At 34.9% G+C, this 20,647-nt stretch overlaps 1 protein-coding gene across 10 annotated transcripts in view; it reads left to right on the top strand.

The window, feature by feature from the left end:
* The window catches only part of IQCB1 (IQ motif containing B1), a 64,082-nt gene extending 44,837 nt beyond the window's left edge, over window positions 1–19,245 (top strand). For all 10 annotated transcript variants that reach the window (XM_040484650.1, XM_040484653.1, XM_040484647.1 and 7 more), the window contains 5 exons: window positions 266–408; window positions 1,911–2,059; window positions 7,488–7,619; window positions 17,244–17,400; window positions 18,475–19,245. In XM_040484650.1, the coding sequence (XP_040340584.1) occupies window positions 266–408; window positions 1,911–2,059; window positions 7,488–7,619; window positions 17,244–17,400; window positions 18,475–18,704 (811 nt within the window). In that variant the 3' untranslated portion in view covers window positions 18,705–19,245. The remainder of the gene's footprint in view (window positions 1–265; window positions 409–1,910; window positions 2,060–7,487; window positions 7,620–17,243; window positions 17,401–18,474) is intronic.
* Window positions 19,246–20,647: the final 1,402 nt, after the last annotated feature.

Here is a 20,647-nt window from a genome sequence, read left to right as displayed (position 1 = left end):
TTTTACTTGAAACTAGATTTGGGTCTTTTCCCAAGTTGCTAAATTTGGAAAATTTTGAATTTTTTATCTTTTTATTCATAGACTCCTGTTCAGTGAATGAGCCAGTAATTTATCCAGTTCCCTATTGTTTTCAACTTGTTACAGTTGTAACAAGGCTGCATATATATAATTACTAGTGAGGTTAAACATTTTTTCATATACTTCTTAAATGGGTGTATCATTTATGAAAAAATTATGTATAAGTTACTTATTGTTTCTGTCACAGATCTAAACGAAGCAAGATCTTACTAAAGCTAAAAAGGCAGAAAGAAGAAGAGGATCGCAGATTACAGTTGCACATTCAAAGACAGAGAGCCATGAGACTGTCCCGAGAATTACGGCTGAGTATGCTTGAAATAGTTCATCCAGGTGTGTGGCAATGTCAATTTTCTAAGTGTAAAAATATTTAAAGCATCTTTTAATGAGCCAGATTTCCCACTACCTGATTTTTTTTTTCTTTTAATTTGGACTGTTTCCCTGTTTCTCCCTTTTCCAGGTAAACCTTGTTAAATCTCAAGTCAAAAAGAAAAGTTACTATTTTTTCTGATTAAGGCCTATTATTGATGATGAGCAGTCTCTCAACTAGTTTTCATATCTTTTGGATAAATTAGTGAAACATAAAAATATGTGATAGCTTTAAAGATAGCTTTCAGAGACATAGAGAAAGAATCCCCTTGACCCTAAGTAAGGAGTTTGAATATTGCTACATTCTGGCATCTGAACTTTACTCATACACCAGTATAAACCTTGTGACATCTTACCACCTTTGATACACTAAACTGAGATTAATATTACAGTCTGGGGATTGGAATGGTTTTAAGATTGTTTTTGTTCTTCCCCTTCCCCTCCTACCACTCACTCCCAGTGTTCTCCACTACCCTCTTATTTCTCATTTTTTCCCTTAAATATAAATGTTTCATAGTGTTCCATCTTTACTCCTCACTCTCATGTTGCTCTTTCTGCAGTATCTTATCCGTAACTATAGCTTCAACTACCAGCTGAGTGAACATTCAGATCTTGTTTGCATCTTCACCCTCCCAAGCTCTAAACCAGCACTTCCTAATAAACCTTTTTACAAAATGAAATGTTCTTTATTTGCACTGTTTAATATGGTTCCCACTGGCTAGACATGACCATTGAGTACTTGAAATATGGTTAGTGCATGCAAGCACATGAATCTTTAATTTCGCTTTATTTAAAGTAGCTATTTGTGGTTAGTGTCAACTATATTGGACTGCACAGCTCTGTAGCCAGTTCTCTATTGGATAGCTTTACTTAGATATCCACAGGCATCCTAAAACTAGTCATTATCTCCCCACTTCCCCCACCAATTTCCTCTCCCTGTATTCCCCTTCTCAGATAATGGCACCAACAATCCACTCAATTTCCCATCTGTGAGACGCCCTAGAGTTCTTTCTCACGTACAACGAGTCTGAGAAAGGAAAAAAAAAAGTCATCTGTAGATAAGAGAAATTTAGAAGTACACAGAGTAGTTAATACATATACACATTTTGCCTTTTCCCTCTCGTGGTATGGATTGAATTCCTACTATGTACTTGGGATTCTTTTTTCTAAATATTCTTATTATTGGATTATTAATATTAACCCTTTTCTCATTACTTTGCCACAAAAAAATTATATGAATCTTTTCTCTAAAAGAAGCGACATAATCTGAGAAAGCTTTTGGAGTTTTTTTTTTCCTACTATGTTAGAACTACTGTAAAATAATAAAATTGGGGAAATTAATGAACAATATTTAAAGAAACAAATAAAAAGACCATAAGATTGTTGTTATTATCATTGTCCTGATTCCAGAACTTGAGAAAGCATAGTAATTGAGTATGTTGTAATAGTGTGTGTCATCTTTCTAGGTCAGGTGGAAAAACATAATCGGGAAATAGAAGAGAAATCAGCATTGATTATCCAGAAACACTGGAGAGGGTACAGGGAAAGGAAAATTTTTCGCCAACAGAGGCCATCTCTCACGGAGTATAAAGCAGCTGTCACACTTCAGAGAGCAGTGAGTCTAATGTAGTAAAAAGATTACTGGATTAGGAGGCAAAAACATGGATTCAAACCTGACCTTGGATATACCTGCTGTAAAGTCTAGTCACGGAGCTTTTCTGAGTCTTAGTTTCTTCCTCTATAAAATAAGAACCTCTTTACCACTGGACAAACTGATTTAGACACCCAGTCCTTAGTACTTCCATTGAACCTTGAACATCATTTATCATACTGCAGTGTTATTTGTTCGTTTTTTTTTTTTTCTTTCTTGGCCTGTGACTTCCTGAAGGGTAAGGAACTCTTATTTATTGTTGTCAGCCTTCAGCATGTGCTTGGTATATGAATGGATGTTTACCGTACCTTTTTCGCTTGTTATGTGAGTCAGATGACCTGATTTTTGGGAAAGTATTTTATAAAGTGCAAAGCCTGTACCAGTTCAGCACAGATAATTATATCTATATTAGATATAATTGGATCACTGTAATTCTTGAATTATAGAATGGTGTTCTTAATTGATAATTTTCCTGAGATTTATCTGGAGCATAGTAATATTTTATTGCCTTGGAAAAGTATAGCAAACAGGCTATTTATTTCATTCAGTGACCAATTTTCCTAACATCTGTTATTTGCTTATACCTGTTAACTTTCAGGTCTATAGGATTTCGGGTCTATAGCAGTTATCTTTATGATACTTTATTGTTGAATTTTAGGTTAATTTCAGTTTTTTACAGTGATAAATTTTGAATAGTCTCTTTGTTAATTCTCCATGATTAACTTCTTACAAAGATAATTAAAAACCACTCTTTAAAAAATAGGAAAGAGTAAGTACTAAAAAAAATAGGAAAAAGTAAGTAAGGAAAGAGAAGTAGGTAGATTTCTGTTGCCCCCTTCTTCCTCAGACTTTTTGGGTGATGTCAGGCTCTGTCTGAAACAAACAATCCTATACCATCACCAAACAACACTCACACATGCTTTTTACCCTCTGCTACATAAGGCCATCTAAGAACCTATGGATATCCATGTTGGAGATACTTCTTTTAGGGGAGGAACACTTGGGTGCTTTCTAGTACTTTTTATCTCATGGCTTCCTCCTTTTTAAATTCTTTTCTGTCAGAGAATCAACTAGGACCTTATGAAATTGAATTACTACTTTGACAATTTAGATAAGCCCAATATTTTATAAAAGGATCCTGTACTCTAAAATGAGGTACCCCAGTTTGTCCACCGTTCCTTAAAGAAAGAAGCACAGAGGTCGTTATAGAGGAGGATATCTGACAGCTATGAAGGCAAAGTCATTTTGGCTTTCACAATTTTTTTTTTTGGCATAAAAGGAAAAAGATTAGTCATATCTGCCTCATGTCTCCCCCACCCAAAAGAAGGAATACAAGTCTCCATTGTAAGACAAAAAGGGATGGGTCAAGGTCATGTTTTGTTCTTTGCAGCTCACTACTAGAAATAATGGTGAAGTCAAAGCAAAACTAGCCAAAAATAGAAAAGGTAGGAAGAGAATTCCTTTCAAAGAGGGAAAAGAGAAACAAATCATTATGAAGTACAGAGAGGGAAATGAAAGTAGTAGAGAAAATTAGGATAAGGCAATCAGTGGTCAGTAAACAACACATTTCACTACATTTCAAAGCATCCTTTTTTAAGACATACTAAAGACCTGTGTATAGACTATGTCCAATACAGTACCCACTAACTACATGTGAGTACTGAGCACTTGACATGCAGCTAGTCAAAATTTGCATGTGCCATAAGTGTAAAAGACCACATTTTGAAGACTTAGTATGAGAGTGTAAAATACTTCATTAATAATTTTTATATTGAATATATGTTGAAGTGCCAATATCTTTTACATATATTGAGTTATATATAGTATGTTTATATAGCTCAGTATTTGCAAAATATTAATTTTGACTGTTCCTTTTACTTTTTTTATATGGCTACTAGAAAGTTTAAAATTACATATGTGACTTCCATTATATTTTTATTAGCACTACTATTGATCTTAGTAAGAAAAAAAAGGAATAATTAATTAGTTTCACTGAAAGTAGTAGGAATATCATTTCCTTGAACTTGTCCTTTGGGAGGAGCTGCTTTTTAGTGTTTTTGGCAGGAAAAGGCCAGAACTATGTTTTGCCTGTCTCCCTTCCTTATTTTTTTGCAAAAGGAGAGGCATTGTTTCTCATGTAATTAGAAATTGAAAAAACCCTATGTAAACTTGCTAATTTCAAATTACACATTTTTAACCCAGATAATAAGTGGGAGTTCTTTGTAGTGGTATAGTGTTGAAATTAAGTTTGAAGAGTTAGCTGCATTTTCCCTTTTAACAGCTCCATGATTTTCTTCTCTTGCTTTCTCATCTCTTAAGAAAGTTAGAAGGAAGGTGATGGTTGATGGTGTCTGGTCTCTGGAGCCAGAATGATAGTAGTGCTTGCTACTTAATTATAGCAGAAAAGTACTTTGCACTATTATACAAATCCATCACAGACTGACCACAAAAACACTCAGAGAAACCCTTAGCAGTTGAGAAAATAAATAAAAACTGGAAGATAAATAACAATTTCAGAGAGTCCTCAAGTGGCAAAGAATGAAGAAATAAAAGGTTAAGGTGGGCTTTTTTGATCTAGGGACAGAAATTCCTCTGTTCTGGTACCTTTACTCTGATGTTCCCAGCTAATAGCAGGAGGTAGAAGAGAGAGAGAAGGAGAAGCAAGGAAGAAGAATCAAGTAAAGGGAACAATACAAGGGAGAGGGTCTCTTAACAGGAGGATGCAAGCACAGTTGAAGGCTCCAGTAACATACTAAAAACAGGGATATTAGGGAAATTTTATATAGTGAGTGAGAATACTTCCAGCTCTGTTCACCACGCCCTCAGGTCCCTGTGTGCCATCAGCCAGGCTTATCTCTTGCAAACAGTAGATTGAGAATATTTTCTTTGGGAAATCTGAGAAGAGTTACAAGTATGCTCACGATGGGGTACTCCACAAAGAAACAGCCCAGTTCAGTAGTTTTATATTAAAATACACAGTAGATAAGGCCTACCCACCAGCCCAGAATTTCTAACAACTTCTTAGTTTTCACTCTTAAATATCAGCTCAAAGTGTCACTGAATATCTGAGGAAAGCTGAAGCCAAAACAAACAATAAAACTACTTGGTGGAAATAGAGATATTGAAGGGATAAGAAGACTTTTTAAAAATCTGGTAATTCCTCAGAGCTAAGAGAAGATAATGCATGAAACAAAACCAGGGTGCTATATAAAGGGGAACAAATAGAAGAAAAATTGGCAGAAGAAAAAATGAAAGACATAATAAAAAGACTAGGGGGAAAAAATTAGGAAATCCAGAGAGCAGGGCAAAAAGAAAAGAAAACCAGTCCAGGAAGTCAAATATTCAAACATTTGAAACAAAGAACAGAAAAAAACCTGAGGAGAGGAAATCAAATAATTCAGTATTTCCCAGAACTCAGTGTCATTAGTTTTAGATTAAAAGGGCTAACTAAATGTCTAAAACAAGGACAGAAATACACCCACATTTATTTTACATTACTGTGAACTACACTGGGGACACACATACTTCTCAGTAGCAACATTGGAAGCTAAAATATATTGGAGTAAGGCTGTTACATTTTGGAGGGAAAAGGATTTCCTACTAGAATTCTATATCATCTGCACCATCAGTTAAAGATAAGGGTAAACTAAAGAATTTTCACGTATCACAAAGTCTCTAAAACAAGAAAAAAGACAATGTGGAATATAGTAACGTGTAAAGGAAAGATGAAAAGGAGTCGCTAAGATGATGGTGAATGGAGATCTCAGGATGACATGCATCAGGCATAGAGAACAGACAATCCAGTTTTGAGCAGGTCAGAAAGCTCCAGAAAATGTATATCCCAGAAAACAAATTTGATAGAATGCCTGATATGTTTTAATGTATTAAGTAAGCATTAGGACAGAGTTTAGATGCATGATCAGGGGTAAGTACATAGAAAAGTAGTCATTGGAAAACAACACACTTATTTATTCTACAGAAAATAAAAAATGTGCAAGAGAGGAAAAGTAATCATATACTATATGGTTCAAAATTGAATGACCTTTTTGTAGTTATAATTATGTAAGCACTGCACATTGATTTAACTAAATCAATTACAATAATACTGGATGTTTGGGGATGTGGAAAATATGTGGGAGGGCAAGCAATGAAAGAGAGCTAAGCTAAATCCTTATCTGCTATAGAAGAAGGTGGATAGATAATACCCATACTTGAAAAATTGCAGAAAAGTAGATGAAGATAAACATCAAAAGAAGAAGCTGGAAGAGTTAAAGTTGTCTTTGAGGGCGGGAGCAGAGAGCTGTAGTTGTTTTTTTTTATAATAATTCTTATAAAACTGCCACATTAAACAGTAGAATTATATCAATGATTTTTTTTTCTGGAAAGCACTGAATAGTAAAATATTTTATACTTTGTGAGCCATGCAGTCTTGCAACTGTTCAGCTCTATAGTTATAGTACAGAGGAAGCTGAAAACAATACATAAGCAAGCATGAAACATCAATAATATCTTATTTGTAGACAATGAATTTTGAATTTCATATAATTTTCATGTCAGTATATTCTTTTTAAACATATAAAAGTACAAACCATTTTTAACTTTTAAGCCATACAAAAAGACACAGCAGGCTGGCTTTGGTCTGTGGGCCATAATTTGCCAACCTTTTCCTTAAGGCAATGTGAATATGTAACTTTGATGAAATAAATAATACAAGGAGGGGAGAAGAGTGAAAAAAATTGGCCAGAATAATTTCAAATTTGTTTCCAAATCTTGCCTGTTTTAAGACTTCTTGTTTTACCAGGAATTCTTTCTGAAGGACATGAGAAAGAAAATTAAGAAAGTACTTTTGTCAGTAGCCCCCTACTTTATAATTTTACAGTATTTCCTCATTTACCAGGCTTTTTCGTACATACTATCCCTTTGATCCTCACATTCTTGTAGTCTAAGTAGAATTGGGGTGTCTTTTCTATAGACCTAGATCCCTTTCTGTAGAGATCAAGTGACTTGCCCAAAATCATACACAGTTTATAAGGGACAAGTATTGAGACAAGAGCTTACTTCCAGTTTTTTCCTCCTGATTGCTTACTATACTATGTCTCAAATCATACAGTTTATAAGGGACTAGAATTGAGATGAGAACTCATTTCCTATTTTTTCCTCTTTGTTGCTTTGTATACAAATAATACATGAATATATCCTTGTAAAAGATTAAAACACTCCAAGAAAATATCATTAAAAAATCATTGTCCTCCCTCACTCCCATCACAATCCCATCCCTCTCCTCATACACACTCAGAGTTAATAACTTGTAATATGTTTGCTGCTGTATGTTGTAAAAGAAAATAGTTCTATTAGTTAGGAATGAAAAATTACAACTCTTTTTTTGCCCCAGACTCTTAAATTCCTAGCAAAGTGTCATAAGAAAAAGAAACTGTTTGCTCCTTGGCAAGGACTTCAAGACCTCACTGATGCACGCAGAGTTAAACTGAAGCAACAAGTGGATGACTATCTCCAAAGACATCCGGTATGCAGGCTTCTGTGCATTGATAATCAGTGTTACTTTTTGCCAGTGCATGATATTCACCAACAAAGTAGTGTATTATATGTGTTTGTGCATTTTTTATTGGTAAAAGGTAATACAGTGGCTTTACCATAGAGTTAAGGAGTCTTATAATTACATGTGCCATCGTATAGTCAATAACGAAGGAGACTGCTTCAATTCAGTCATCTTGCATAGTGTATCAGCAAAACATGGTCATTGCTTTTTTTTTTTTTTGCAATAGTGCATAAAACTATGTTGAAGCTTCCACAAAGAGTATATATAGCTTCCAGTCAGTAAATATTCGTTGTTAACATATATACCCAAACACATAACACATACATGTGGAAACTGACATCTGCTATTAATGAAACTCCAGGAGCCAATATTATAAAACAGTTGGCTGTTTGCCTCTTATGATTTTATTACTGTAATACTGCTAACACCTTTCTCCCAATAGAAATGTCCATATCTTTTACTTTCTGTAACCACAGTACTACATATCAGGTGTTATTTGCTTCTCCCTTCTGAGTTCTTGACCTTATACTCCTATATGTTTTTGAAGATCATTTTCCTTTCTGCTTTTAGAGTGATTCACCACCCTGTCATTAATTTTAATGACCTATACTTCTGCCAATCACGCTCACTTTCTCTTTTCTTGATGTTTCTCCCATACTTCCACACTTCACTAATTTTATGAGGAAAGTTGGGAGATTATACATTTCAGCCAATCAGAATGCTTATTGCCCTCACTCAAACTAATAACCACTCATGAAGGTACCACTTGCATACTTTTCACATCCGTTTTCTTGTGCTTCCATCGTTTGTCTCTGGGTTCTGTTTCTCCCTCCTCTCTACCCCCTCCTCCCCACATACACACACGTTCTCCCTCTTTCTAAAATCTGAAGGTTCTGGGTGACTAATGTTAGAGGCTAAGAATAATGTTAGGTAGTCCTATCATTCACCCTTTCATTCTTCCAGAGCTCCCAAAACTAAAGAGCCTTATGCAAAAGAAAACAAAAAAAAAACAAAATATAAAAAAACAGAAAGACCATTATAAATAGGAATTAGAGGACTAACATGTTATAGCTGAGCATGTATCTGATAGATTACCACTGGAACAGAACATTGGTAAAAGCAGAATTCGACAGCAAGGCTCAGTTGAGGAGGCATAAGTAAGGACTCCTACTTTTCCTGCCTACTAATCTGAATTTAAGAATTCACAAACTAATGTAGGCCTGTGAAAAAAAAAGATGACAAGCCTGCCCTTGTATTTCTGGCCCTCTGTGGTTACCACATAGAGGTAGACAATAGAAAAAAGTTCTGACTTCTGCTTCTATCCAAGATTTAGGAACAGGGACAGAATTTACTCACTGCCCGAAACAACTGGCGGTGGGGGGGGGGGGGGGGGGAGATAAAAAACGTGAAACAATGGTTTTCAAGTCAGTGGGCATCAGACAGTGAAGGTTAGTAATTCCTGAGAGGGAAGATGGGGTAAAAGGGACTGGATTTACTTCCTGCCTGAAACAACGGGGGGGGGGGGGGGGGGGTGCGGGTAGAGATGAAATACATGATGAAATACATGAAACAATAGTTTCCAAGACCATGGACATCAAACAATAAAAATTAGTAATTCCTGAGAGGGACCAGAGTGAGCCATATGATGACCCTAGCTTATTACCCTGAGAGAGTTTCTAGGTCACAGCATAAGGAGGAGGAACAAAGGAGGAGCTCTTTGGAATCCCATGCTGAGGAGATGAAACTGAGAGTCTGAGGAGAACAAGGTAGCTAGATTTCATAGGACAGAGTACCGGAGTAAAAGGAGATACAAAGAGAACCCCAGATATCTGGAGAATGTTCCCTTGAGTATATTTCAGAATTCTGATTAGTACATGTATATAAGGAAACTACCCAAGGCCAAGGAAACAGTCATCTTAAAAGATAAAAGAGAACAGTGCCTGGTACTCAACACAGGTCCATAGTGCATGTTCCCATCAAACAGACTAGAAAAACTTAATCCACAGGGCATCGGTAAGAATACTCAGGAAGGTCTTGTCTTAGTAGTAGAAAGTAAATAGTATATACTGATGCATTCTGCCAAACAAATCATAAAAGCAAGAGCCAAAAATACCAAAAAAATTTTATGTAATTTAACCACATCTCAGAAAAAGCCTCAAGATTTTTAGAAATACCAAAATAACTAGCACTCAACAAGGTAAAAGTTACAATGTCTTGCATTCAAAGATTAATAAGCATATATAGAGGCAGGAAAACATGACCCATAATGAGGAGGACACTTAAACCACTCTAGAGATTACACAGATGTTAGAATTAGCAGAGAAGGACATTAAGAGTTATTATTATAACTATATTCCATATGTTCAGATTTTAAGTGGAGATGTGGAAGATATAAAATATACCCAAATCAAACTTCTAGAGGTAAAAATTTCAATGTGTGATATGAAAAATGCACTAGATCATTAATAGCAGATGAGACATGGATGAATAAGATTAATATAGTTGAAGGTATAGTAGTATATACTATGCAAAATGAGTCAAAAAAAATTTTTTTTAATTGAAAAGAACATTAGTGAGCTGTGAGTCTTCATGTGGCCTATTAAATGAATAATTGGGAGTTTCTGAAGAAGATAGGAAAGAAAGATAGAAAACATAATGGCCAAAAACTTTCCAAATTATAAATTTACCCCCAAGTCCAATGAAGGCACAGGCACATGGGGAAAAAACAAAACAAAACCTATGCCAAGGCATATTATAATGGGATTCCTCGAATCAGTAATAAAGTAAAAATCTTAAAAACAGAAAACAAAAACATATAAAAACAGATGACATATTTCTCAGCAGGAACAATGCAAGTAAGAAGATAACTTTAAAGTAATTGAAAAAAAAAAGCTGTCAATGTAGAATTCTTTACTATGAAAAATTATTTTAAAAACAAAGACAAAATAACTTTTTCAGACATACAAGTGATAAAGCACTTTGTCACCAGCATACTCACACTACCAGAAATGTTACAGCCTTCGAGTTGTAAAGGATTTACGATTTCTCTTAAAAATGGTACCACAAGAAGTCCAACTCTACCTAAAGAAATTAAGAAGCACTGAAAATGGTAACTACATGGGTAAATATATGACTTTTAACTCATCTTTTAAATCTTTATAAAATATAATTGATTAAAAATTTTTTTTAATGTTTATTTATTTTTGAGAGACAGAGCATGAGTGAGGGAGGGGCAGAGAGAGAGGGAGACACAGAATCTGAAACAGGCTGCAGGCTCTGAGCTGTCAGTACAGAACCTGATGCGGGGTTCGAACCCACAAACTGTGAGAAGTGGGATGCTCAACCGACTGAGCCACCCAGGCACCCCATAATTGATTTTTTTTAAAACCAAAATGTCATCAAATGTTCTGTAATACATACTACAGATTAAATATTTCCAGTTTTGTAGACCATATAGCCTTTATCATCATTATGCATCTCTGCAGCTGTAGATTAAAGCAGTCTTAGATAATATATAAACAAATACTTGTGTTTCAGTTGAACTTCATTTTCAAAAATAGGTAGTTGATTATTTGAAACAAAAGTAATAGCAATGTTTAATGGTGTTTGTAACATATGTAAAAATATAATGCTTTGCAAAAATAGTATAAAAACCAGGAGAGAAATAGATGTATACTATTGAAAAGGTTTTATACTATATGTGAAGTGAGTGGATTGATAATTAAAGATGTATACTCTGAATCCTAAAGCTACCAATAAAGTTAAAGAACAAAAGAGTTATAGCTAATAAGCCTATAAAGGAGATGAAACAATTATAGTCGATTAATCAAAAAGAAAGCAGAAAAAGAGGAAAAATAAAAGAAAGTAATGGGAAAATGAAAAATAATAAAATGATAGACTCAAACATAACGGTATCAATAATTATAATAAATTTAAATGGTATGAATACCCCCAATTAATAAGCAGAGATTGTCAGATTAAATGAACAAGTATGACTTGATTATATGTTAACTACAAGAAACACACTTTAAGTATGAAAAAATAAAAAGAACAAAATGTGCAAACACTAGTGAAAGAAATCTAGAATGACTATATAAATATCACAGTAGATGTCAGAGCACTATTACTAGATTATTACCAGAAGTAAAGAAGGCAATTTCATAATAATAAAAGGGTCAATTAATCAAAAGGACATAAGAATCTAAATGTTTATGCACCTAATAACAGAACTTGAAACTATATGGAGACAACATAGATGAACTTTGAGGCATTATGCTAAGTGAAATAAGCCAAACAGAAAAGAACGAATGTTGTATGATTCTACTTAAATGAAGTACCTAGAATAGAGATGGGAAATAGAATGAATGGTGGTGTCCAGGAGTGGGGGATGGGAGAATGGGGAGGTAGTGTTTAAATGGTACGGAATTTCAGTTTGGAAAGATGAAGAAGTTCTGGAGATGGACCCTGGTGATGGTTGTACAACAATGTGAATGTATTTAATGTCACTAAACTATACACTTAAAAAGTGGTTAACATGATAAATTATATATATATTTAGCCACAATAAAATGCATGAATCAAAAACTGATAGAACTATGATGAAAAGTAGAGAAAGTCACAATATAGAGATTTCAATACCCATTTCTAAACAACTTACAGGATAAATAGGCAGAAAAGCAGCAAGAATATAGTAGACTTGAATGACACTATCAGACAACTTGATCTGGTTGACATTTTTAGAACCCTCCATGGAATGACAGCAGAATACACATTTTTCTCCTGTACACACAGAATATTTACCAAGATAGACCATGTTCAGTGGCATAAAACAAGTCAGTAAATTGAAAAAGACTGAAGTCATACAAAGTATGTTCTCTGACCACAATGAAATTGTTTGAAATTTAAGAACAGAAAGATCTCTAGATATATCATCCCCAAATATTTGGAAACTAAACAACACATGTCTGAATAACCAAAGGATCAAAGAAGTAAAAAGGGAAATTAAAAAATATTTCAAACTGAATGGAAGCATATTTCAGAACTTGCTGATGAATGGATAAGGAAAATGTGTGTGTATATATATCTATAGATAGATAGATAGATAGAGATATAGATATACACACAATGGAATAGTACTCAATGATGAAAAAGAATGAAATCTTGCCATTTGCAACAATGTGGATAAAACTAGAGGGCATTATGCTATGTGAAATAAGTCAGAGAAAGACAGAGATAATATGATTTCACTTATACATGGAATTTGAGAAACTCAACAGATGATCATAGGAGAAGGGAAGGAAAAATAAGATAAAAAACAGGGAAGCAAACCATAAGAGACTCTTAAATACAGAGAACAAACAGGGCTGCTGGAGGGCAGGTGGGTGGAGGGATGAGTTAAATGGGTGATGAGCATTAAGGAGGGCACTTTTTGGGATGAGCACTGGGTGTTATATGTAAGAGATGAATCACTGGGTTCTACTTCTGACTAGGACTACTCTGTATGTTAACTAGCTTGAATTTAAATTGAAACTAACTAACTAACTAAATAAATAAATAAATAAAAATTGAACTTGCGGATTCTAAACCAGTATTTGGAGGGAAATTTATATTGCTGACCATCTATATTAAAAGGAGGTTCAAATCAAAGACCTCAGCTTACATATTAAGTAACTAGTAAAAGGACAAGTTAAACCCAAAGTAAATAGAAGAAAGGAAATAATAAACATTTGAGAGAAATCAATAAAATAGAAAACAAAGACAATAGAAAAAATTTAATAAAACAAAAAGCCAGTTATTTGAGAGGATCAATAAAATTGATAAACTTGTAGGCAGACTAATCAGGAAAAAGAGGAGATACAGATTACCACTGTCAGGGATAAGAAAGGTGACCTCATTGTAGATACTACAGATATTAAAGGATAATGGAATATTATGAACAACTTCATATGTCAATAAATTTGATTAATCTCATGAAATAAATTCCTTTAAAGATAAGAATTACAAAGCTTACCGAAGAAGAAAGAGATAAAATGAATAGCCCCTGTATCTATATATATAGGTAACAAATTGTAGTTAAAAACTTTCCTCAGGAAAAACTTGAGGGAAAGATTGGTTTTACTGGTGAATTTAAGGAGGAAATAGTGCAAATTCTATATAAAGTCTTCTACCAAACTGAAGGGGAGGCAATACTTCTCAGCTCATTTTATAAGACCAGCATTACTCTGACACCATAACCAGAGACATTACAAGCAAAGAACTTCAGAACAATATTTTTCATGCATACATGAAAAAATTCTAAACAAAATTATAAGAAGTTGAATTCAGCAATCTATTGAAAGGTTAATACATCCTGGGATTATCTCAGGGATTCGGGGTTAATTTAACCTTTGAAAATCAATTAAAGTAATTCACCATATTAACAGACCAGGAAAAACAATTGTCATCATATAAATACATGCAAAAAAAATTTCAGCAAAGTAGGAATAGAAAGAAACTTCCTCTATCTGATGAAGAATATCTACAGCTGACAATGATGAAAGACTGGATGCTTCTTTCCTGAAATCAGGAACAAGACAGAATGTCATTCAGTACAATCAAAATCCCAGCAGGCTTTTTTTGTAGAAATTGACAAGCTGATTCTAAAATTCATATGGAAATGCAAAGGACCTAGAAAGGCTAAAATAACTACAAAAAAGAACAAAGTTGGAGGTTTAACACTACCTGATTTCATGAACTATAGAGCTGTAGTAGCCAAAACTGTGGTACTGATATAAAGATTTTAAAAAAATAAATCAGTGGAACCAAAATCAAATCCAAAAATAAACCCACATATATGGCCGCCTGATTACTGACAGAGGTGCACAGTTAATGTGTGGAGAAACTGGAACAATTGGATATCCATATGTAAAAAACATGAACTTGGATCCATATACTGTATCATATATAAAACTTAAAATGGATCATAGACTTAAATGCAAAATCTAAAATTATATAAAACTTCTAGAAGAAAACATTAGAGAAAAGCCATACTTTTGGTTGGGCAGTAATTTCTTAAATACAACAACAATAGCATAATCTACAAAAGAAAAATTGATAAATTGGTTTTCATCAAAATTTTGAACTTCTGTTCTTCGAAAGACACAATAATAGAATTTTTTTTTAAAAAGCAAATATTGGGAAAATATCTTTGCCAAGTATGTATCTGGTAAAGGACTTGTATCCAGAGTGTAAACTCAACAATAAGAAAACAAAGCAAAGCAAAGCAATTTATTTAAATAGGCAAAAGATTTTAACAGACACTTCACCCAAAGAAATTGTGGCAAATACATGAAATATTGACATAAGTCAATAAAGGAAATACAAATTTAAACCATAATAAGATCTTTACACAACTGTTAAAATGTCTAGAACTTTAAAAGTTGACCATGTCAAAGTTTGGCAAGCATGTGAAGGAACTGTAGCTCTCTCATACACTGCTGATGGGAATGCAAAATAGTGCAACCCCTTTGGAAACAGTTTGGCAGTTTCTTAAAAAGTTAAACGTATATCCATCATATGATTCAGTGATCCCACTCTGAAGTATTTATCCAAGTGGAAAGGAAATATATATCCATACAAGCATTTGTAAATAAATGCTCATAGCCCAAAACTAGAAATAACCCAAGCATCCATCAACAGATAGATAAACAAGTTGCTCTATATCCATACAATGGAATACCAGTCCACAGTATAAAGGAATGAATTATAGATACACACAGCAACATAGATGAATCTCAAAATAATTATGCTATGTGAAAGAAGCCAGACAATATACATTGAATTACCCCATTTATATAAATTTTAAAAATGTAATCTCTAAAGTAACAAAATTAAGTCAGTGGTTATTTGGGGGTGGGAAAGTAGGGAATGAAGGATTACAAAAAGGCAATGACACTTCTGGTGGTGATGGATGTTCATTATCCTGACTGTGGTAATGGTTTTCACAGATGTATACATAGATCAAAGCTTACCAAATTTGGGGCACTTGGGTGGCTCAGCCTGTTGAGCATCCAACTCTTGGTTTCAGCTCGGGTCATAGTCTCATGGTGTTGTGGGTTTGAGCCCCGCATTGGCTCTGCGCTCGTAGCACAGATCCTGCTTGGGATTCTGTCTCTCCTTCTCTCTTCCCCTCTCCTACTTGTGCTGTCTCTGTCTCTCAAAATAAATAAATAAACTTAAAAAATTTTTTAAAAACCTTACCAAATTGTACACTTTTGATAATTGTAGTTAATTGTATGTCACTTTTACCTCAATAAAGCTGTATGTTTAAGAAAAAAATTAACCTAAATGCAAAAGAAAAGAAAAGCAAACCTTTTCTTTTAAAAGGGAGAGTAATCCCTTTATAAAAATAACATACCCAAGCAACACATACACAGCAAGTAATTCTGAATCAGTAGGTTTGGTGTGTCCTCATGGTTCTATTTTTTAATTTATTTCTTTTAATTGTAAAATATATAAAACATAAAAATACCAAACGTAAAATTACCATTTTAATCATTTTTAAGTGTACAGCTCAGTGGAATTAAATACATTTACATTGTTGTGCAACTATCACCACCGTTCACCTTCAAAATGTTTTTCATTTTGCAAAACTGAAATTATACCCATTAAACACAAATTTCGTATTCTGTCTCTCAGCTCTGTTCATAGCATCCTTTGATGCACAGAAATTCTTAATTTTGATGGAGGTTCAACTTGTCTGTCTTTTGTTGTGTCTGTGTCTTCAGTGTCATATTCAAGAAATGGCCAAACCTAATGTCATGATTTTTCCCCTTTTATTCTGAGAGTTTTATAATTTTCTCTCATATTTAGGTCTTTGATCTCTCTCTCTCTCTCTCTTTTAATGCATTTTGTATGATGTTGATGCATGCTCTCATTTAAAAAACAAGTATTACTTCAGCCATACTCTCGTGCTCCTGTTTAAGATTGTGTGGCTGAAAAGTAAAGTGTTAGCTGGAGTGGGACTGTATCCCAGATCCAGGAACTGGAATATTTGAGCAAGCTGTGGTGTCAGAAGCTTGATTGGCTTCAGAGTTAAGATTTTCTTATTCTTGTCCAAACTAATTAAGTTCTCTTTAAAGTAGCTGTGTAGCCAAAGGAATATGGTCCTTTAGCTGATTTTTTTCCCTTGTTTTGTGAAACCAGAAGCAGTTATAACATTATGGTTTAGATAAGTTTGGGAGTGGGAGTGAGATAAAAAGCCTGTCAGGTGGGATCTGGAACAGGGGTTGGGCTTGTTATTCCTCTTCCAGGCCAGTATCTTTACCGAACCATTTGTAGTTTTCACTAAGGGCTCTTAATCTTTCCTCTTCTCCCAAAATTCTACAGTATGTGAGGAAGTGAGGTATGGGAATATACCAGAAAGAAACTATCCTCTGAATTTTCATAAAGCTGATTTTAAAAACCTACTTAATGCTTGAACAAGAGTACAAGGTCGAAATCAATCATGAGATTCATTTGATAGGCTGAGATAGCTAAGCATTCCGGAACCTCTGCTAAGTGGTTGGGTGAAACATGTCTCCTGTAATAATTTTTTCTCTTCTTTTTTCCCAGAGCTCTCAGATGTCAGATGTGACTAGCAGAGAGCTCCATTCCCAAGCTCAAGAACAACTGCAACACTACCTTATGGGCAGGGTCCTAGAAGAGAGAGCCCAGCAGCACAGGGAGGCTCTGATGGCTCAGATCAACACCAACATTGAACAATTAATGAGTATGTGCTTGTTTATTTTGGTATCCTAAAATGAACAACCTATGCAAGATTTTGTGACATTGAAAATCTTCAGAAGGAAAATACCATTTAATGTTTATTAGCCTATTTCTTGTCCTCAGAAATTTCTAGATCCAGAACATGCCAGCACATGATCTTTTCAAATAATGCAGATCTCATAACCTCCTTTTTGGCTATTTCTCTAAGCCTTGCTATCATTCATAGATATCAACTTAGACAAAAGTTATTAATTATAAAGATGCTAAGCCCTACTAGCCAAATTTCATTATGTAGTCTCAAAAGCTTTTGATAATATTTTAGAAGTAGATGACAGTAGTTACAGTGCCATTTTATAATTTTTTTTAACGTTTATTTTTGAGAGAGAGACAGAGTGTGAGCAGGGGAGGGGCAGAGAGAGAGGGAGACACAGAATCCAAAGCAGGCTCCAGGCTCTGAGCTGTCATCACAGAGCCTGATGCGGGGCTTGAACTCATGAACTGCTAGATCCTGACCTGAGCCAAAGTCAGACACTTAACCGACTGAGACACCCAGGAGCCCCCATTTTACAATTTTTAATGAAGTGTTTTCACAAAAGTTAATTCATTTGCTTTTTACAACCATAGATACATTTAGGGAGAGATCTCATCCTACATTTCAGTCCACCTATGAAACACTTTTCGTGTGTACGGAGCAGAAAGGACCAGGGTCTTCTGTTTAGTGCCATTACTTGTGAATTTTTTATTTTTCAATAGATGGGTGGCTGGAACTGAGCCTCTCATATATAGGATGGGGTTCTGCTATATTTTAAAAATTCATGTTCTTTAAACCATCCAAAAAAACCTACATCTTTTTAAATTCTTTTCTTTTACACAGTATGGGGGGTGGGTAGTTAATGCCAGCCACAGCTTCAACTTATGAATAGTCATATGCCATCTATAGCTAGCAATGATAATAGATTCAGAATTGGAACCCTATCCCTTGCCTACGAGAGCAGAGTTCCAACTCTATACTTTCCAAATTCCTACTTGTTTGATACATAACTCTTCTACTCACCTGTTTATTTTCTGTTTACTACAGAGGCACCAAGTCTGAAGGAAGCAGAAGGGAAGGAACCTGAGCTCTTCCTAAGTAGATCCAGGCCTGTGGCAGCCAAGGCCAAGCAGGCCCATCTTACCGCTCTGAAGCATTTACAGGCACCCTGGTGGAAGAATCTTGGGGAAGAAGAAGGAGATGAGATTGATGTCCCAAAGGATGAGCTCAGTGTAGAATTAGGAACTTTATTCATTGGTGGAACCAAACCCCCTTAGGGAGCTACCCAAAGAAATGACACTTATTTCAGGAGATTGTATTGGTTCTGCCTCTGGCATACTAGTAGACTAGAGCTATCCTAACTCATTTCCCGAAATTCCTCTCCAGATAAGATTTTCAGGCAGTAAACAAGGAGTTACCTTCTACCTCTATCTCAGTTCTCTTTTTTTTTTTTTCCACATTACCCACGCCACACACAAATTAGGATGGCTTTTATTGTGGAACTAACCTCAGCATGGCATTCTATTGTTAGATGAAATGTGGTAGTTCTTTTGTTTTTGCTGTTTTCCTACTAAACATGTTTTCTAAATAAATATTTTCAACAATTCTCAAAAACTTGTCAGGATTACTTCAACTTTTCACACTTATTGTTTAGAATGCATGTGTTTCTACGAATATAAAAAGTATGTTCTTGGCCTAATTTATTAAGATCAGGAAAAGAAATGGTCATTTGAAGGGCACCGCACTATTTTCTACCAAACAGTGCTTGAACTCATTTTCTATCTTGTTATTTCTAAAAGAACTACATTAAAAAAAAAAGTCCTAAGAAGGGTGCCTGGGTAGCTCAGTCGGTTGAGCATCTGACTTCGCCTCAGGTCATGATCTCATGGCTTGTGAGTTTGAGCCCCATGTCAGGCTCTGTGCTGACAACTCAGAGCCTGGAGCCTGCTTCAGATTCTGTGTCTCCCTCTCTCTCTGCCCCTCTGCCACTCACGCTCTGTCAGTCTCAAAAAGAAGTAAACATTAAAAAAAATTTTTTTAATCCTAGTATTCAGCACAAAAAAAATTCCTTCAGATAAATGCATTTGTTCTGTTAAACTGTGAGAATTGTATAACTTACTGTTTCCCTTTGTCTTATCTCCTATAAAAATCAGCTAAATATAATACTTACTTTGTGTTATGATCCTAGGTACCTATAGAGTTATTTGGTTGCAACCTAATACTTTCTAATTTTCCTATTTATCTTTGATTGTGTTTTAGTACCAGAAGCTACTTCTGTTTGTGTTTGTAACAATATAGAATTTAAATTAAAAACATTTAACAAATCATGGACTCAATATCATGAGGAACCTGTATGATGCTTTTTGTATAAATGAGTGAAAATACCATTATTTCTGGATAGGAAGACCAAAGAGTATAATGTCCATTCCTCCAACATTAAGTTTAGTAAAATTCTAGTCACTATCCTAATGTAATTTTTATTCATAATTGGGAAAGAAATGTACATAATTCATCTGTAATAATCAGTTGAAAGTTCTGATTTCACTTAGAATGTAGAAAGCTAGGTGAAAATGTTGCTCCCCTGTTAAAAATGCCAGATAATCTACAAAAATAATTTTTCTTGAGCCTATCTGATAGTTGAGGCCTCAAGACAACCAAGTAAATAGAGATGTGACTCAATATCTGTGAAATGAGCTATTTCATCTTTAGCAGAGCACAGGAGACAAAGGTAGCTGGATAAGAAGAAATCAACTAAAATTTTTACAAATTCTTAAAGACCAAGTATGGGGTAGCATGTCAGTTTAGAATATCTAGGAGCCTCAGTGGGGAGAATTTAGAACTTCCATCTAAAAACAGGCAAGGTTGGGAGCAGGACAGCAGGCCTGAAGAGATGCCTTTTGTGATGCATGCAAACATGTGATAGGCTGCTGCTGAGTGCGGTGCCCAAATCCCTGCCTGCTTTCCCAAACCCTTTTCTTAAAAGCTTTAGGCTGCTAGAGCAGGGGTAGCAAGGCTCAGAGAAAATCCTACTACATGTAAGAAACAAATAGAAATAAAAACTGTCTCTGGAGGCAGGATAGAAAACACTAGCTCCAGATACTGGTACAGATACAGTATTGCTGAGGGAGGGACAGAAACAAAATCCCTCTCTTGAGAGAGGAAATCATCTTAGCCCCAGAAATCCTACACGACACAAGGCAGATGTCTCCTAATGCTGGGG

The sequence above is a fragment of the Herpailurus yagouaroundi genome, unplaced genomic scaffold (assembly GCF_014898765.1).
Source record: "Herpailurus yagouaroundi ecotype Mexico unplaced genomic scaffold, PumYag 162, whole genome shotgun sequence".
Lineage (NCBI taxonomy): Eukaryota > Metazoa > Chordata > Mammalia > Carnivora > Felidae > Herpailurus > Herpailurus yagouaroundi.
This window is presented reverse-complemented; position numbering and strand designations above follow the sequence as displayed.